Source organism: Gobius niger (assembly GCF_951799975.1).
Source record: "Gobius niger genome assembly, chromosome: 13".
Taxonomy (NCBI): domain Eukaryota; kingdom Metazoa; phylum Chordata; class Actinopteri; order Gobiiformes; family Gobiidae; genus Gobius; species Gobius niger.
In genome coordinates, this window is record NC_136864.1 from 19701181 (window position 1) to 19716626 (window position 15446).

The window sequence follows — 15446 nt, forward strand, 5'->3', positions numbered from 1 at the left end:
TTCAGTCTACTGTACATTCACATATTTTGTCTGGCAAACTAAACAAACTCACATGCAATAAAATAAGGACTTAAAATGAAACTTATTTTTAATCAATAGAATGATTGTCTTCAGCTTTTCAGTTGTGAAAACAAATGATGTTGGACTAAACAGATCTATTTTAAACAGTTAGGCAATTGTGCCATCCAAGACTCAATTCCCTAATGCCAAGATACAATTGTGGTTTGAGGAATTGAGAGTTAATGAAAGGTAAATAAATAAGGGTTCATAGGCCTACTGTGTACAACTGGCTGTAAAGATAGCTTTTCGTAACTTTCCCAAAATTCATTCTCATGTGGATTTCTCCATCAGATTTTTTAAAACACAAGCGATCCATAATTGCAACGACTGATCAGATGGTTTCACAACAGTACCTTTAACCACCTTCACATTTACTGTATGCTATGTGTACTGATGAGAAGCACCACAAGAATCTAGACTGTATAGTTCTAACACAATATTCTCATGTCTTCTTCAGTAGACAGACGGTACCAAACATCTGAATGCACCAAACAGTCCAGTATGATTGTGGCGGGATATCAATCACTGATGTTTATCCTTTTCATGTGATTCTGATGAGCCTGAAGAAATAGGTGGAGCTAACCACAGACAAAGGAGAATGATGAGATGACAGACATGTAGCGCTGCTGAGCTGCTGTTGGTGGACGGATACGTGTTCCATGACAGCTCAATGAGACCCAAGATGAGGACCCTGAAAACAAATTTCACACAGTTATGTTTGCATAAATAAACGCTGTATATATAAAAAACAAATGCAATAAAATACCTTAGTAAGTGGGCCAGCTTCTTGACTCCTCCACTCCAGAGCAGATACGGTAAGGTATGAAAATACCATACATAGAACTGATAGTGTAATGACCGGCTGAAGCACATGCCAATGAAGTTTGACGTAAACAATGTAAGAATGATCTGTGCAGATGTATTAAGGTCTAAAACTGAGTTTTGAGAACATGTAAACTTTTATATTCAATGAGAAAAAAAGGATATGATCAGTTGTGGACTTCTGAGGAGGAACCTTCCTTTTGCTTGGTTCTTTAAGAAGTTCAAAGATACTTTCTCCAGGTCTATTGAGACAACATAATTTCTAGTTAATTCACCACTTTCAGCTCAGCTGATTTTTGTAGTTGTAATTTCGCTTCCATTTATTGTGAAAACAGAACTTAAGAGTCTTGAACAGCTCAAAGACAACCAACACTGCAGTGTCTCACCTCTTCCAGCGGAACAAGGCAAAGAGCAGCAGAGTGAGCAGGTGTGCAGCCAGCAAGAGGAGGTGGAACTGACGATTTAGGAAAAGCCACTCAGGTAGAAAACGCCAGTTGACCGTCCATTTAAACATGAACTGCCGTCCAAGATCAAATGCTCTACTCACATAGCCAACAGGGTTTTCCAGGAGAAAGGGGAGACCGAGAAGCATCTGTAGAAAAAATGGGGATTAAGAATAGAAGCTGAATTTTGATCAGATGTTGGGTAAGTCCTGAGTTGCTATAACTCTGCGCGCTGCCACCGTTGGCCAACCTGACCAGCATGTTTTTGGAGGTAGGGAAAATCGAAACACCCAGAGGAAATCTGTTTGGTAAACCAGTTTCCCTTACCTCCAAAAACATGTTGGTCAAGATAATAACAAGATCACTCCCTGATGAAGACTATCGTGTTGGGATACATTTACACAAGCACACAATGTCTTGAAAGATTTTAAATTAATCATCCCTTTAAAACAAAGATTTGTTAGAATATGTTGAGAATTATGAAGCAAGAAGAGCGCAACTGTTTATTTTCTTTCACAATGACCAGGTCACGTTGTTTGTCTCTAAACCGTAGTTTGTTAGCCACTCTCAAATTCCATGAATAATCTCTATGTCCAACAACAAAGAAGAACACATTTACCTGTATGGCTGCACATAGAGACAGTTTTGGGATTGTCCTTATCAGACCAAATTGTGACAGAAGAAGAAAAAGCAGCCCGGGTGCAAACAGCAGGACATTCATTTTCACAGACACTGCTAAACTGTCAAAAGAGAAAATAGTATTAGTTTCAGGCCAAAATGGCAAGAAAGTAAATAAATCATAAATCATTTTTCTCTTTCTTCAACTTAGTCTTAACTCATGCCATTTGAAACATGAATTGTACTGCATGTAGAGTCCATACTTGCCTGTAAATACCACAGCCCAGCCACCAGTACTCATCTATGAAGAGGTTGACAGCAGCAAACAGTAACATCATGGCCACAGGGTCATTAAAGAGCCGCAGAACAAAGATGGAGTGGATACGGTAAGAGGCACAGCACACAAAGAAAAAAACGTAGGGAGGAACCTGGAAACGTAAAGAAATGTACACGCTAGCGGTATTCCGTAAATAAAGTCAAAATATGAAGAGGAAATTATTGTCTGTGTTTATGTCCTCACATAATCTTACCTTCTTAGTACGGATATACAGTCTGAATACAAGAAGTAGTGTGATGAGGTAAAAGGCAGCGAAAATGTACTGGGCAAGTCGAATATTAACACCATGACTTGTGATATAGTACAGAGCGGTAAATACATACACAAACCCAGCTGGGTACCTTGGGGGAGGGGAGAGAAAAAAGAACATTAATTTAGATATGTCAGATTGTAAAATACTCAGGATGGACAGCATATAAACACCCTTACGACTCACACCAATGGGCCTGTGTCTCCTTTCAGCTGGGTGTAATCATAGGTACCATTTATAACCCCTTCAACTTCATCCATGTAGGCTTTCCAGTCTATTTCAGTATCTGGTGTATAAAAGAAATATAAGTAATTTGTATGTATTAGCAACTGACATCATCATACATTATAATAGAAAGAAGGAAAAAAAAGACTACACATACTACACTTATAATTTAAGTTGCACACTGACTTGTCATTGTACACAAAATTAAAGGATTATTTATCTCTTGCCAAAATAGCAAGAGAGCAAAATGGAATTTCTCGAAATAGAAATCTACGTGTGTTGGTTTGATAGTGTTCATGTCACTGCTTGAAAATAGTTAACCCTAATAAAATAACTTTGTGGACAGGTGGTAGTTTCAAGTCAAGAGTGCTAATGCTAACCACTTAGCAGTCCAATGCGTTCATGTCAATGGGGACACACCATAGCATGCTAACTAGCCGCTCACAGAGCTACTCACATGACACTTTTCGTATAACCCACGCATTGATCCCGATTTCTAGGAACCAGAGGATTGAAACGACAAGTAAGGTGTATTCGGTTTTAAACAAGATCAAATGTTTATCCTGCCATAAACAGTGCAGTTTTCCCCCAAACGGGTTTGTTGCACCGGCAGACTTTTTTCGCGTGTTGCCTCCTGCCATCTTGGTGACGTAGGAAGGACAAACCATTTCAGCGAGCGAAACACCAGGGGTTCACAAACTTGTTTGGCTGGGACCCCAAAAATGGACACGTAAACAACTCGGGACCATTACAATGTTATTCTTTCTAATGCAACTTTAGGACAGAAAAAACACATTTTAAAATGTATTTAAACTGTTTATTTTGAATGTTTGAAAAGGATTTGACAAATTATATGCTACTTTACACTCAAAAATATTGTGAAAAAAGCAGCATTTTTATTTCTATTCCATCTTAATATCCTCTGTGGACCCTCACACAGGCCTCGCGACCCCCGTGGGGACCCGATCCACGCTTTGGGAACCACTGCCAGTCAAATAGGCCTACATAAATTACTAGCCAACTTTTCAGTCCACATCCAGAAATGTCATAATGTTTATCTGTCAAAGCCAATTTCAAACATTTGCTCAGACGTGGCTTAAACCTGGTTTGTCCAAGTCTATTGCACAATTTTAGTTTAGTTTTATTTTATCACATCGTCTGCCTGGAACTTGAAGCTGAGTTAGAAGCTTTTATTTTGAAAGTCTTGCAGGTATTTAGCTGCAACTACGTGTCTGAACAAACACTTTTCAATTCTCTGTCGAAGTAATAGGCTATCAAACTTACTTTTTCTTTAAGTGTTTAATGTGGACAACCATTGGGAACCAGTGCATTTTTACATGTAATTTTCGTTGCGCTCATTTAAGCTGTTTTTTGTTTTGTTTTACATGTTCAGAGCTTGAAAAATAGACTTTTTTAGATGAGAAAATGTCAACAACAAATTAATCGTTTTCAAAGATGCCATTTATTGTGCCACTAGGGGGCAGCATTAGCTTAACCTAACCCTAACTACAGTGGGCATCACAACTGCGCTACTTTATTTAGATCTGTGGTTGTTTATAAATCCAGTATGTGCGAGCGGAGGGTGGCTGGGCGTGAATTTACCAACTAGTTCTGCCACCATTGATTCATGGTGATGATGACAGGGTGAAAAGGTTGGTGAAAGTTGTGCTCCTTTAATTCTACAGTATCAATGCATATTTAGCCTACTTTTATTTGTTATGTAAAATTGGTGTAGTTTTTGATAGGCTATTCAGGTGAGAAAATTGTAGTAGTAGACAGTAACATTAATATTATTAGGATTATTATTAAGGTGACGTTTCACCTTAATAATAATCCTAATAATATTAATTTAAACATAAAATAAACTGCTATCCAGTTTTAACATACTAAAATAATGTAAATTGCAGGATTTCCTCTCAGTTCTGATGAGTCACGCATTTAAAGAGAGAGAGAGAGAGAACGAGGGAGAGAAAAGGACAAGAACCTATTGAAAATGGTCTCTAGGTCCATTTTTGGGTTTTTGGCCCACCAGGTGTGAACCACTGTTTTAGACACCCTCGACTGTCATAGATACAATGTAATGAATTGTGTATATCCTATCCTAAACATAGTGAGAAGCTGTACTTGAGCAGGAAATTGCAAAGACACTGCAGCATCTCCAGAATGAGTACAAGAGCCAGCTCAGCAGGTGACAATGGTCCAAGTTGCCAATTACTGCTGTCACACATATGCTTTGGGCATGCAGTGAAATGTGGGATAAGTGACCTACTTTCTAAACAGTGTGATGGCACAGGCTCCCATCAACACACGCCCCCTCCCGCAGGAAAGAGGCAATCTCAGTGGTTGGACGTTCATGTTTAAAGCGCAATGGTATACCTATCAAAGGTGATAGTATTTTTCTTTAAGAGTAGTAAATTCAAACTGAATCAGTATTATAAATCATAGAAGTCAGATAGCCTTATGTACTTTAGGGAACTTTGTTGATTATAGTAGACGTGCAATAATTGGTAACACTTTTACCAAACAAATAGATTGAAAGTTCTATTTAAAGCTAAATCAAATCAACCATTGGTCTTCATGTTGGAAAGGGAACACTTCCTTGTGACCTCTGATGTCTGAATTTTCTTCATTTTAATGTTGATGGGAAAGTATTTCTGCAAACCTGGCTTCTTACTTTCTTGATGGTATTTTTCTACCGGTGGGATCTCTAAATAGGAACATAGACCTGATGTTTATGTCTGTTAGAGAGGAGAGACAGAGAGCATGAGTGACTCAGCACGGTGATTTACTAGTAATTGGAGCGCGAGCTTTGATAGCACACTCACACAGTGGGTAAAGATGTCTGCCTTTGTCAGAGTCAGTGGAGCTGATTAACTTATAATGGGGGGGGGAAGAAAGAAGGCTGGCCAAATGTGGAAATAGGGTCTTTCGATTGGAGTATTGAAAATGGGACCAGTACTGTTTCTTCCTAATGTTACTATACTTATCCCATTGGACTGTAGTATGGTTATCTTTGACCTGATCCCACAATGAAACAAAATCTGGAGTTTGATCAAATAAGGTTATACAATTCTAAGTGTAATGTATGTAACGGGTGGCTTATTATCTTTGTCTGCACTGGCTACATTTTGTTCCAGACATTGGCGCTTTGCTGACATGGCCCTCGTGTGAACCCTGTGTGAACAACAGCTCCTCCGCTGATGGTGGCTCCAGGCTGCAGTTTATAGCATAAGGAGGCGCCTTGTGAGTCATCCCAGGGGAAGCACTTGGGAATAACCTGTATGATTTAGGATTTCATGTTTCATGTAGCTCAGCACAACGGCACATGTAACAAATCGCAGCAGAAAAACTATTTTAAAAATCACTATAGCAGAGTGGATGAGGCTGCAGGGTGTGTGTGCCTGGCACTGCTCCTGTCCTGGCTTAGACACTTTGCTAAATGTCTCTACCTTGTGCGTCGAAACACGTAGACTGTCCATGTGTCAATAAAGGCCTTTTAATATTTTGTACACCGAGTACCTCAGATGTTTTTTGCCTGCATGGTTGGTTCACATTGCAAGTCGTCACTGCTATTGATAACTTTTCTTGTATTTTTTCTTGTTTAACAATCAATCCTCTCCTCATTGAGTAACATGTAAACTGTCCACGCTGGGGGGAGGGTGTCTTTTCCTAGAGCAGTTATTAATAAGAATCAGGTCAAGTGGGTTGTACCTGTGAGGTGGCCAACAGGCTAGAGTTCACTTTCCAGTAACGCTCAGGACTCAGCTGACCGGGGAGTTGCTTTTTAGGATTTGAGATGGTCATTAACTGTTCAAATCCTGGGGGGTGATAGTTTCCACATTCAAAAGCAGACCTAAAAATATAATATGCAGCTCATGGCTTCAAACCGACACCCATTTGGATGTGCAGCGACCTGAAAATGGGTGCAACTTAATATTTTTCCAAAACTAGAGGGGACAGGGCCTTCTTTTGGTCCTGTCCCAGACTCTGGAACACTCTTCCCCTCCTGGTCCGAACAGCCCTCACAGTGGAGTGTTTTAGGTCTCCTCTTAAGATCCACTTTTATTCTCTGTCTTTTTACACAGCACGGGCTCTGTGGCTCTGTGTCTTTTTGTTTCGCCTTTTACTTTTAACTTGGCCCTCCCTCTGTGTCTTTTTGTCTTTTCTGTTCAGAATCGCTTACCTCTCAAAACAAAGTGTTGTAAATTGTTTGAAGTTAATTACACTGTAAGTTATTCTTGGACTGTATTTATTACTACACAATGGTCATCAAAAGTCAGTGACTGAAATTCAGAAATATGTGCCAACTTGGGGACTTTTATGGACAACTTTTAGGATCTAAACAATCTCTTAATCTCAGTTGAAAAAGCTATAGGTTTGACAAAGAAATGATCATTACCTATAAAATACTAATTTGAAAATATTTTTGAATCCAGCTGGTTCCATTCTTACATAGGCCTAAAACATAAAGGGTTTTGACAGCCTGTACTTTCTGCAGCAGGCTTATTCTGGCCTGTTGGGGTCACTCTTGCTCTTGCACACTGAGAAAGAGAGAGAGCGCGCGCTCCAAACCCGATGTATGACTTCACCGTTCTGGTTGGGTTTCCTTTATGATCCCGGGATCTCCCGCTTTCCTCAGCAGACATCAGCAAGCCACTCAGACCAACACAGCTCCTGTCTACAGCCAAGACACCGAGGAACCTCAGCTGCGCCAGGACATTTACCTGCACCCATAGACAAGACTCCAAACCAGGACCCACTCCGGGAAAAATACTTTACACTACAAAACAACTTGGAAGACAACTCCTGTCCGCTTTTTTCTCTGACGACCCCGGTGGCAGAGCTCAGATTTTTCTTCGTGCCACAATGTCCGAGGTGCTGCCATACAACGAAGGCAAGATGAGCGGCTACGGAGCAGACAGCGAGGTCAACCAGATGTCCTTTAGCTGCGGACTGCAGGACACGAGCGCGTTTTTTGCTGCGTCGCAAGGAAAGAGACCCCCCAAACTCGGGCAGATTGGCAGAGCCAAAAGAGGTAACGGACCGTAAACACAAACAGTTTATGGTATTATGGTTTTATAGCCATCACAAATAGGTTAGGAAGTCTACAAACTGTTATGCGTCATATAGAAACTGACAAAACAACGTTTGTGCTTATGTGCGTAGGCTAGTATCAAGGTCCAGGGAAAATATATTTAATGTAAAAACGAAATCATCAATCATTGGCTGGCCTTTTGTGCTGGCAAGAGCTCTGTGTGTTATCATGCTCCTGCTTCATTGCTTTAACTCGACGGCCAATTCACCTTTGAAAAGGTCTTGTCAAGTACATGTTTACATCTATGAAACAGTGATCTCCAGGACACACCCCGCTTTGCAGAGATCCAACCAAAGATTTCTCTCTGAAGGCAGAACTGATGCCATGGCTTTGCATGAGTTTTTAGCACACACAAAAAAAGTTTTCTTTGATGAGGACAGGTATTCATTAATTAATTTAGATGCTCAGCTACATCTGCACCCCCTTCCCCCATGCTCACAAAGTCTTGACTAGATAAATCTAAATGTCTCTTCCTTTCTCTCTCCACAGTGGTGATTGAGGATGACCGAATAGATGAGGTACTGAAGGGGATGACAGACAAGTCTTCACCCGGGGTTTAAGCCTGACAGATGCCTTGCAGACTTTTTAATTTTGATCACCGATTTGAAGCACTTGTCGGCTGTGCATGTTCGAGGTGGATTTGAAGGAGGCAAGCGACTGCACGAAGCAATGAATGAGGTGGAAGAGTTAACAGAGAGGGTGTGTTGAAAGGGTAACACACAGATGAGAGGAGTGGAAGAAGATGTGGTGCAAAGAAAATGTAAGAGGTAGAGACTCAGGCGGAGACTTATCTTTGGGATTGCTGGCAATTCTCCAAAAACAAATCCCGATTTGAAGAAGTTGAGATGGCGGACACGCTCTGTATCTCAACCTCTGTGGACTTCGATGACGGATGAACTTGTCATTACTTTCATGACCATGTCTCTTAATTTCCTTTCCAAAATGCGCTGTAAGCAAACTAAGAGCTTGCAACTCAAGGCTGATGCAAAATCACAGCCCTTTTCAAAATGTTGTACAGAAGCTAGGCTTTAGCCCCTTTTCCTTCTCTTCTCTAGGCTTTGCTTCATGAATTCAGTCAGCCATGGGAGCTGTTCTTTCAGCACCATGCATTCCTATTGCTGCTGACGCTTGTCTAAAACTCACAGACTGAACAACAGTAGAGTCTGCTTTATAGAGACCTGTTGTCTTTGTAAAAAGCATATATATCAGATGACGGTGCGATGTTAATATTTCCTCTAATTGTTTTGGCTATTACACACTGCACACATTAGGTCACAGCCAGACTGACCCTAATTTGTCTCAAAGGTGCAGGAAGGCGCCTTCATGTAGCTCATTCACCTGCACATATCTACCTTATGAAATTGTTTGGACATTTTCCCAATATTTGCACAGGCCAGCAAAGATCTGCAGATGTGAGTCTGTGTCTGTTTAAAGATGGAAAGTACCGTATATAATTTGGTCTTTGGTTTTGACGCTCTTCTGTTTGATCCTGTATGAATAGTTTTTCCATCTCTGCATGAAGTGTCACTTTGGTGCCAACAAAGGTGCCACCACTCTTACCCTGGCACGCTTCTTTTTAACAAAAGTCATATTTGTATTTTTATATCTAAATATTTGTTATTTAAATGATATGCTAGTCTATTGTCTTAAAATTCATCAACACAAATATTTCTTACTGAGAGGATATACAGAATGAGACCAGGCCTGACATGAGTGAATCCACTGGTCTCATCCGATATCAGCGGAGGACATTTTTTAAGAGACTAATTGAATGTGTCTGGAGTTTTTGCACACATCAATGTTAATCTATTATTAAGAAATCGTATACTGTGACTTGAGCTCTGTTGATGAATTTGTTAGAAAATGGCAGTTTTAGAGTATATTGCACTGTTTACAGTATTCTCAAATAACATGTGGTTATTTGAACAATTTTAAACATTATTAAAGTTTTGTTTTTTTAATTTTTGTTTGTTTTGTACCATTATTTAAAAATAAACTGGATATGGTTTGTTGTGCATGAAACCTTAATATTTTCAATAATGAAACATTGTTTTATGAAGCAAAAAAGCAACAAAAATGTCATGACATTCTAAGAATGAGTCATTGTATATTATGATGCCATTTTCACTGTATTTGGTGAATAAATAAATGGTGAATTGAAGTAAAGGTGTGACTTTCTCACGGTAAAATAACGATAGAGCAGCTCAACACTTCTGAGTATAACACAACATGGCAGCATGCAGAAGACCACATTTTTCTTACAATGCCAGTAAATACTGATCCTTAATTAACAAGTGCTGCTGAGGAAACGCACATCCATCTGCTAAGTTGTTAAACATCTCTGCTGGCCTACACCACACTGCCCAGGGGAGCCATGACTGGCCACATGATCATCTATCAAAGTCTGGGTCTGCTCTGTCCCATAATCCTTCACTCTCACTGTACCTCTGTTGGCTACATTTACCATACAACTAGTAAACAATACCCAAGTGCAAATACTGAACAGAACTAAGCACGCACCTAACGATAGCCCACTATAGATACAACATAACTGTGTGTGGTTCTTTGGCTGGTTGGCTACTCCCCAGCTATAGCAGGTCATGATTGGAAGCATGGCTGCAGCCACAACAACACTAAATGTCATATTTCACAAAAATAGCATTGCTCTTAAAAACATGCATTTATGATAACAGTAAACGGAACAGCAGAGGTGTGAGGCATTGATGTGTGTGCCACTGTAAAAACACGCATGCACTTTCCCATTAGTACTGACTGCACAAATAAAATCAACACATAGTGCTATCGATATCTGTTCATGGTGAGCATCACGAGGTCATGTACCTTGACAGTAATCAGTCGACCAGGAAGTCTGGGAGACCATATTTGGGCAGATGTTTCTATGGCAAATGTTGCACTGCCACCAACTGTGTTTGTCAATGTATCACAGTGTACCAACTCAAAGGACAAATAAATGAGCCACTGCAATGCACACAACTGTTGGCACTTACTTTGTTTAAAATCGGCTGTTACTCTGTGGTTTGGTTCAGTCATTCTTTTGAATCAAATGTTCAGCCACAAAATGAGAACATGCTCTTACACATGAGCATCAATTAGGCCATTTTGTGTTAACAGACTGCAGATGGGTTTGTGCCTATACAGACAAATGCACAGGTCAAAACACAACAGCAGACGGTCACAGCTGGGACAAGTGCAGGCCCGGCTCTCCCAGAGTGCTTGAGCACGGACACAAAGCTTTGATCCAATTCTTTTGCCTCATCCTGAGTGGACATCCATTAATATTCCTGCCTGTTACGTAAGTCTGTCTGTATATTATGCCATTATGCAGCCCTGAGGGACAAAGGCCAATATAGAGCTCTTCTGAATGTCATTGCAGTGTCTTCCCTCAGTCCACAATGCTAGCTGATACTTACCCATTATGTACACACTGGTCTAATGCTCTGATATGATTCATAAACAGGTCTAGATGGGAGGATTCTCTACATCTTACATAAATGCATTAGTGTTTAAAGCTGTGTTAAACTTTCATGCTATGTTATTCCACCTCCTATCTTTAAGGGCACATTAACATTATCCAATGATCCCAAATGCAAAGATTATACAGGATGACACAAGTTACATATTAAAATATAGAGTCATGAGAATAAGAAAGGTCTGGTTATGTGTCTCATAAGTTTAGGCAGCAGCAAGGTAGCATAGACTGCACTTTTGTGGACCTTTTGCCTTGCTTGAGTCTACCTCCCACACACTTGTCTACTGAGACATTATATATGCGAGAGGACATTATCAACAGTAGGGAGGACATGATCCCATTTTCAAATATAGACGCTTTGGATACCAGCCGTAAAAGGATGAACACAAGTTATCAGATAACAATACGAACACACTCGACATTAGGCTTTAACTATCCAAGAGAGAATTACTACTCAGTGATTGGTATAACTTTATTTAAATGACACAGCAGTGGCATCCTGCTGAGTGACAATTGTTCATAACAAAACTAATATAAGCACATGGTCTGATGCAGTATGCAAAGTTTAACAGGTGCTAGACAGATAAGGGTTTTGTAACCACTGGTCACTATGGATATTGATTTGGGGTTCACCCATAAGAGCCAGGTGGGTTCCGAGAAGAAAAGTCTTTGACATCAACGCTGTCCAAAAGGAAATCTTTTATTTAATAACATAAGACAACACAAGAAAAAATCAATAAAGATGCATGTGGTACAGTGCTTCATGTACAAGACAAGAGCACAATAATTCAGAGAAAAATCACACCTTTTGGTGTGCTAAAATAGGCAGTAATTAGATCTCAGTGGAGAATTAAAAATAAATGATTTCTTCTTTATTAATGTGGTCGCCTCCAGTCACTAGTCTTCCTGCACTCCAGCCTGTGTCTTCTCCTCTTCTGGTCTATATATAAGATGTAGTGACAAATCTGCCCATAAATATTACTTCTATAAGTATGGCAGCTCAGCGCTGCAATGTTTAGACACTGGGGTCTCTAAATCTGCCAAATTAAAATGTCAGCTTGAGGGGAAAGCCTAGTCATTGTTTAGGATGATAACAATATGTCATGAATTTTGAGCCAGTGGATTGTTGGTGCCTGTAGCGAGTTTGGATCAAAGAGGAGGGTTGTGTTCGAAAAGGTTGCCCATAATGTACACAGCTAAATACACTAATAGGTAGACTTGTTGTGCGTTGACTTCAGACGTGTATTCTGAATATGGAAAGCTGTTAACTACAGCCCATCTACACATGTCATTTTTACATCTGCTTCATTGTATGTCTGTCTCGTTTGATTTGAAGTCACTGTACATTTGTTACAAAGTTATCAAAAAGAGAACTATTTGAAAGTCCCATTCAGTCTTGTAAATCGTGTCCATTACATAGACATCATAGAGCTATATTGGACAAGAAGTCTTCATCTGGCAGCTCTTTGGTCGTTGGAATATCTGGGGCTTGGTCTTTTTTCAGCAGGTTTTGTTCCAAAGCTGCGTCCTCAGCGCTGAGTGGCTCTCCTTTGGTCAGCACATACAAGTAGTACTCGAAACCATCACCGTACGTGTGGTGTTTGATGGACCAGTCGTACTCACTGCGGGCGTACAACCGCTTCCGGAAAAAGGGGTTGGCAAAAGTGATTGAGATGAAAACTCCCCCTGGCTTTAGGCAGCGGCTGATCTGCAAAAACAGTCAAACAAACCACATGTTCAGTATATTCACTACTTGGACCAATCCATAGTAAAGCGAATCCATGAATAGTTTTTAGTGTCAAACATTAGTAATGGTGACTTCATAACCACAAGAGTGATTTCCAAAATATTTAACAAAATCAAGTTTTACATTAATTCATTTACATTTGCTACTTTACATCAGTATGTATGCTACTTTTTTCTAGCAATATTTGTATTGGAATTACTGTAAAACAAACACAAAAATAACAGAACTGATGTACTGTAGTTATTGTAAAGTTAGGAGGAGCAGATATCATCAGATTATCTCTCTTGTCCTTTCATTCAAGCTGACTCAAGACTTTGGGGATGGCTGGTATTAGGAAAAAAGCCACTTTATCAATATCAATATCAATATCAATAGCACCTTTAGAAGTAGAGAAATATGGTGATGTGTTCAGTGCTGATTAACCTGCTGTATTTTCAAAGTACATATTGGATTTGCTCCGGCCATAGCAGCTAAGAGCTACATTGCCATGTGATTCAGTTACAGTAATGTGCTGTGACAGTGTTCAAACAGCAAAGATCTCCTCATATGAATAATCAACATTGCTGCTCTGCTTTGGTCCCAGATCGCTCCTGTTTGGTGCGAGAGCCACACGTGCATTACATTGCAGCAGATGAGTAGAAAAATACTTCAGTTTATGAAGCAAGCATGAAATTTGGTACAAGTGTTTACAAAAACCCTCTCTGTCAAAGAATCTGTGTCCACGAAAAATTCCAAGATGAACAAAAAATTAGTCTGGTGTGCATATTGATGTATGGGACACAAATATGTTCAGTTATCCTCCTCCTATATATATATATAAAGCTTGACACTTTGAGTGGACACCAAGTCATTTTCAAAAATTGGCTTATGGAGACGATATACTGTATGCCAAATGTCCTGCTTGTTTCATCAATTGAAGCATTGTAGTGAAAGAATGAATTTATCTGCTGAACTATTAGCTTGGGCTCTTCAAAGGACAACAGCCGATCACTCACATGCACACGCTGAAGCTGAGCAGTCGTGTGTGGGATTGGACACAAGACCTGCCCAAGACTTTACTGCAGCAAAATGCCTTTGTGAACAAAATACAAGTTCCCACACAGAAGCACCTCTGTGAGCAGGTGCAGGGCAAGCACTTGTGAAGCTGCTGGGTTGAATGCGGGATCAAACATGCATGAAACCAAACACACCTTGAGGTATGTTTTTGATCAGAGAGCATCACGAAGAGGTGAGAAAAGAATCTGCTTAACTATTTGTCCTTTAAGCAAAAATGCAATGTTTTTCAGTACTGTTTTACAAAAGCACAGATGGATACACTCGCTCCACGAGAATATCCAGTACATACAGAGAGTATTGAAGCATACAGTATAGAGACACTAATTTGCCGTTCTCTGGGGACACCTTCTGCCAGAGCTTTGAAGTGTGCGGTGCGGGCTCACGTGTGACACTGGTGTGTATAGGGGCCGGGGCAGGACGGGGGAGTGTGAGTCTGATAGGCACCGTTCACGTGACATCATAAATAGCCTTTAGTTTAATATAGAGATGGAGCACAGACCAAATGATGGTATTTGCCTTATACTGTAAGTGTCAAGTAGATAATGTCCAGACCTGGTTAATATCTCTGTAATTGTAATTGCTGTCCATATGAATCAAAACTGTCAAATAAACTCTATTTAAATCAGAGTATGGACAACTTATTGTTGACTTTTGTGGACCCCAATCCCTTGCAAAAAACAATATGGTGGTATTTGTGTTTATTTCTGCTTTGGTAAATCACCAGTGGAGTTAAATAGGTCCATCGCCCGTCACCCTCCACACCAGACCCAGAGCAGAGAGGAGCACGTGGTTCCTGCTCATCTCACGTGATTCAACTCCAACAGAAAACGGCACAATATGAATTATTCACTGTTTGCGGTGACAGGAACAGCAAGATATGGGTTAAAATGAAAAATGTAATGCAGAAGAATGTGCTTGGGAGAAGTTGGAGTCTTTGTGGGGATATGTTCATATGACTCATTCAGTTTACACCGCACTGGTTTGACAAAGATTTGTATGACAAACTTATTAAGAATGATGCTGTCTACACTGCTGTATTAAAATCATATTCACTTTTTTTCTGTCTCTTGATTCAGCCAAATAAAACGTACTTACTAGACTGTATTGTAAACAAGAATAGCCATGTTAAAACATAAAGGGAACCTTGCAAACTAACAAATGACAGTCGACACAGCAGAACACACAGCTCGCTGCATCGACCAGCAAATACTTCTCTTCACAGCAATTTTGATCCAAGAAACCTGAGCGGGGCAGCCTTGACATCACCAAGGCAGTCATTATTCATGAGCTGAATGGGTGCGCT

At 40.1% G+C, this 15446-nt stretch overlaps 4 protein-coding genes across 5 annotated transcripts in view; 2 read left to right on the forward strand and 2 right to left on the reverse strand.

The window, feature by feature from the left end:
* capn10 (calpain 10) overlaps window positions 1–15446 on the forward strand; it is a 162671-nt gene that overhangs the window by 38540 nt on the left and 108685 nt on the right. The window lies entirely within an intron of this gene.
* On the reverse strand, window positions 110–3400 carry alg3 (ALG3 alpha-1,3- mannosyltransferase). Its single transcript, XM_079570030.1, has 9 exons — window positions 3213–3400; window positions 2717–2816; window positions 2474–2621; window positions 2211–2371; window positions 1945–2065; window positions 1269–1474; window positions 1046–1124; window positions 827–969; window positions 110–751 (listed from the first exon to the last, which is right to left on the reverse strand). Exons 1-9 carry the CDS (start codon window positions 3394–3396, stop codon window positions 583–585), a joined length of 1311 nt encoding a protein of 436 aa, XP_079426156.1. The 5' UTR covers window positions 3397–3400; the 3' UTR covers window positions 110–582.
* Window positions 7376–9940, forward strand: camk2n2a (calcium/calmodulin-dependent protein kinase II inhibitor 2a). Its single transcript, XM_079570028.1, has 2 exons — window positions 7376–7790; window positions 8340–9940. The coding sequence occupies exons 1-2, from the start codon at window positions 7622–7624 to the stop codon at window positions 8408–8410; spliced, it is 240 nt and encodes a 79-aa protein (XP_079426154.1). The 5' UTR covers window positions 7376–7621; the 3' UTR covers window positions 8411–9940.
* Window positions 12642–15446, reverse strand: part of ece2a (endothelin converting enzyme 2a) — a gene marked incomplete at its 5' end in the record, with an annotated part of 61577 nt that continues 58772 nt past the window's right edge. The window contains one exon of the mRNA XM_079570023.1: window positions 12642–13048. Within this exon, the coding sequence (XP_079426149.1) occupies window positions 12764–13048 (285 nt within the window). The 3' untranslated portion in view covers window positions 12642–12763. The remainder of the gene's footprint in view (window positions 13049–15446) is intronic.

What these genes read in the sequence shown, in the direction of transcription:
- alg3 (XM_079570030.1), bottom strand. Translation starts at nt 3,396, where the DNA reads ATGGCAGGAGGCAACACGCGAAAAAAGTCTGCCGGTGCAACAAACCCG. An exon ending in TGTATATCCGTACTAAGAAG is followed by an intron (nt 2,372 to 2,473) that starts GTAAGATTATGT and finishes TTACGTTTCCAG; the next exon opens with GTTCCTCCCTACGTTTTTTT. An exon ending in AGAAGTCCACAACTGATCAT is followed by an intron (nt 970 to 1,045) that starts ATCCTTTTTTTC and finishes ACATCTGCACAG; the next exon opens with ATCATTCTTACATTGTTTAC.
- camk2n2a (XM_079570028.1), top strand. Translation starts at nt 7,622, where the DNA reads ATGTCCGAGGTGCTGCCATACAACGAAGGCAAGATGAGCGGCTACGGA. An exon ending in GATTGGCAGAGCCAAAAGAG is followed by an intron (nt 7,791 to 8,339) that starts GTAACGGACCGT and finishes CTCTCTCCACAG; the next exon opens with TGGTGATTGAGGATGACCGA.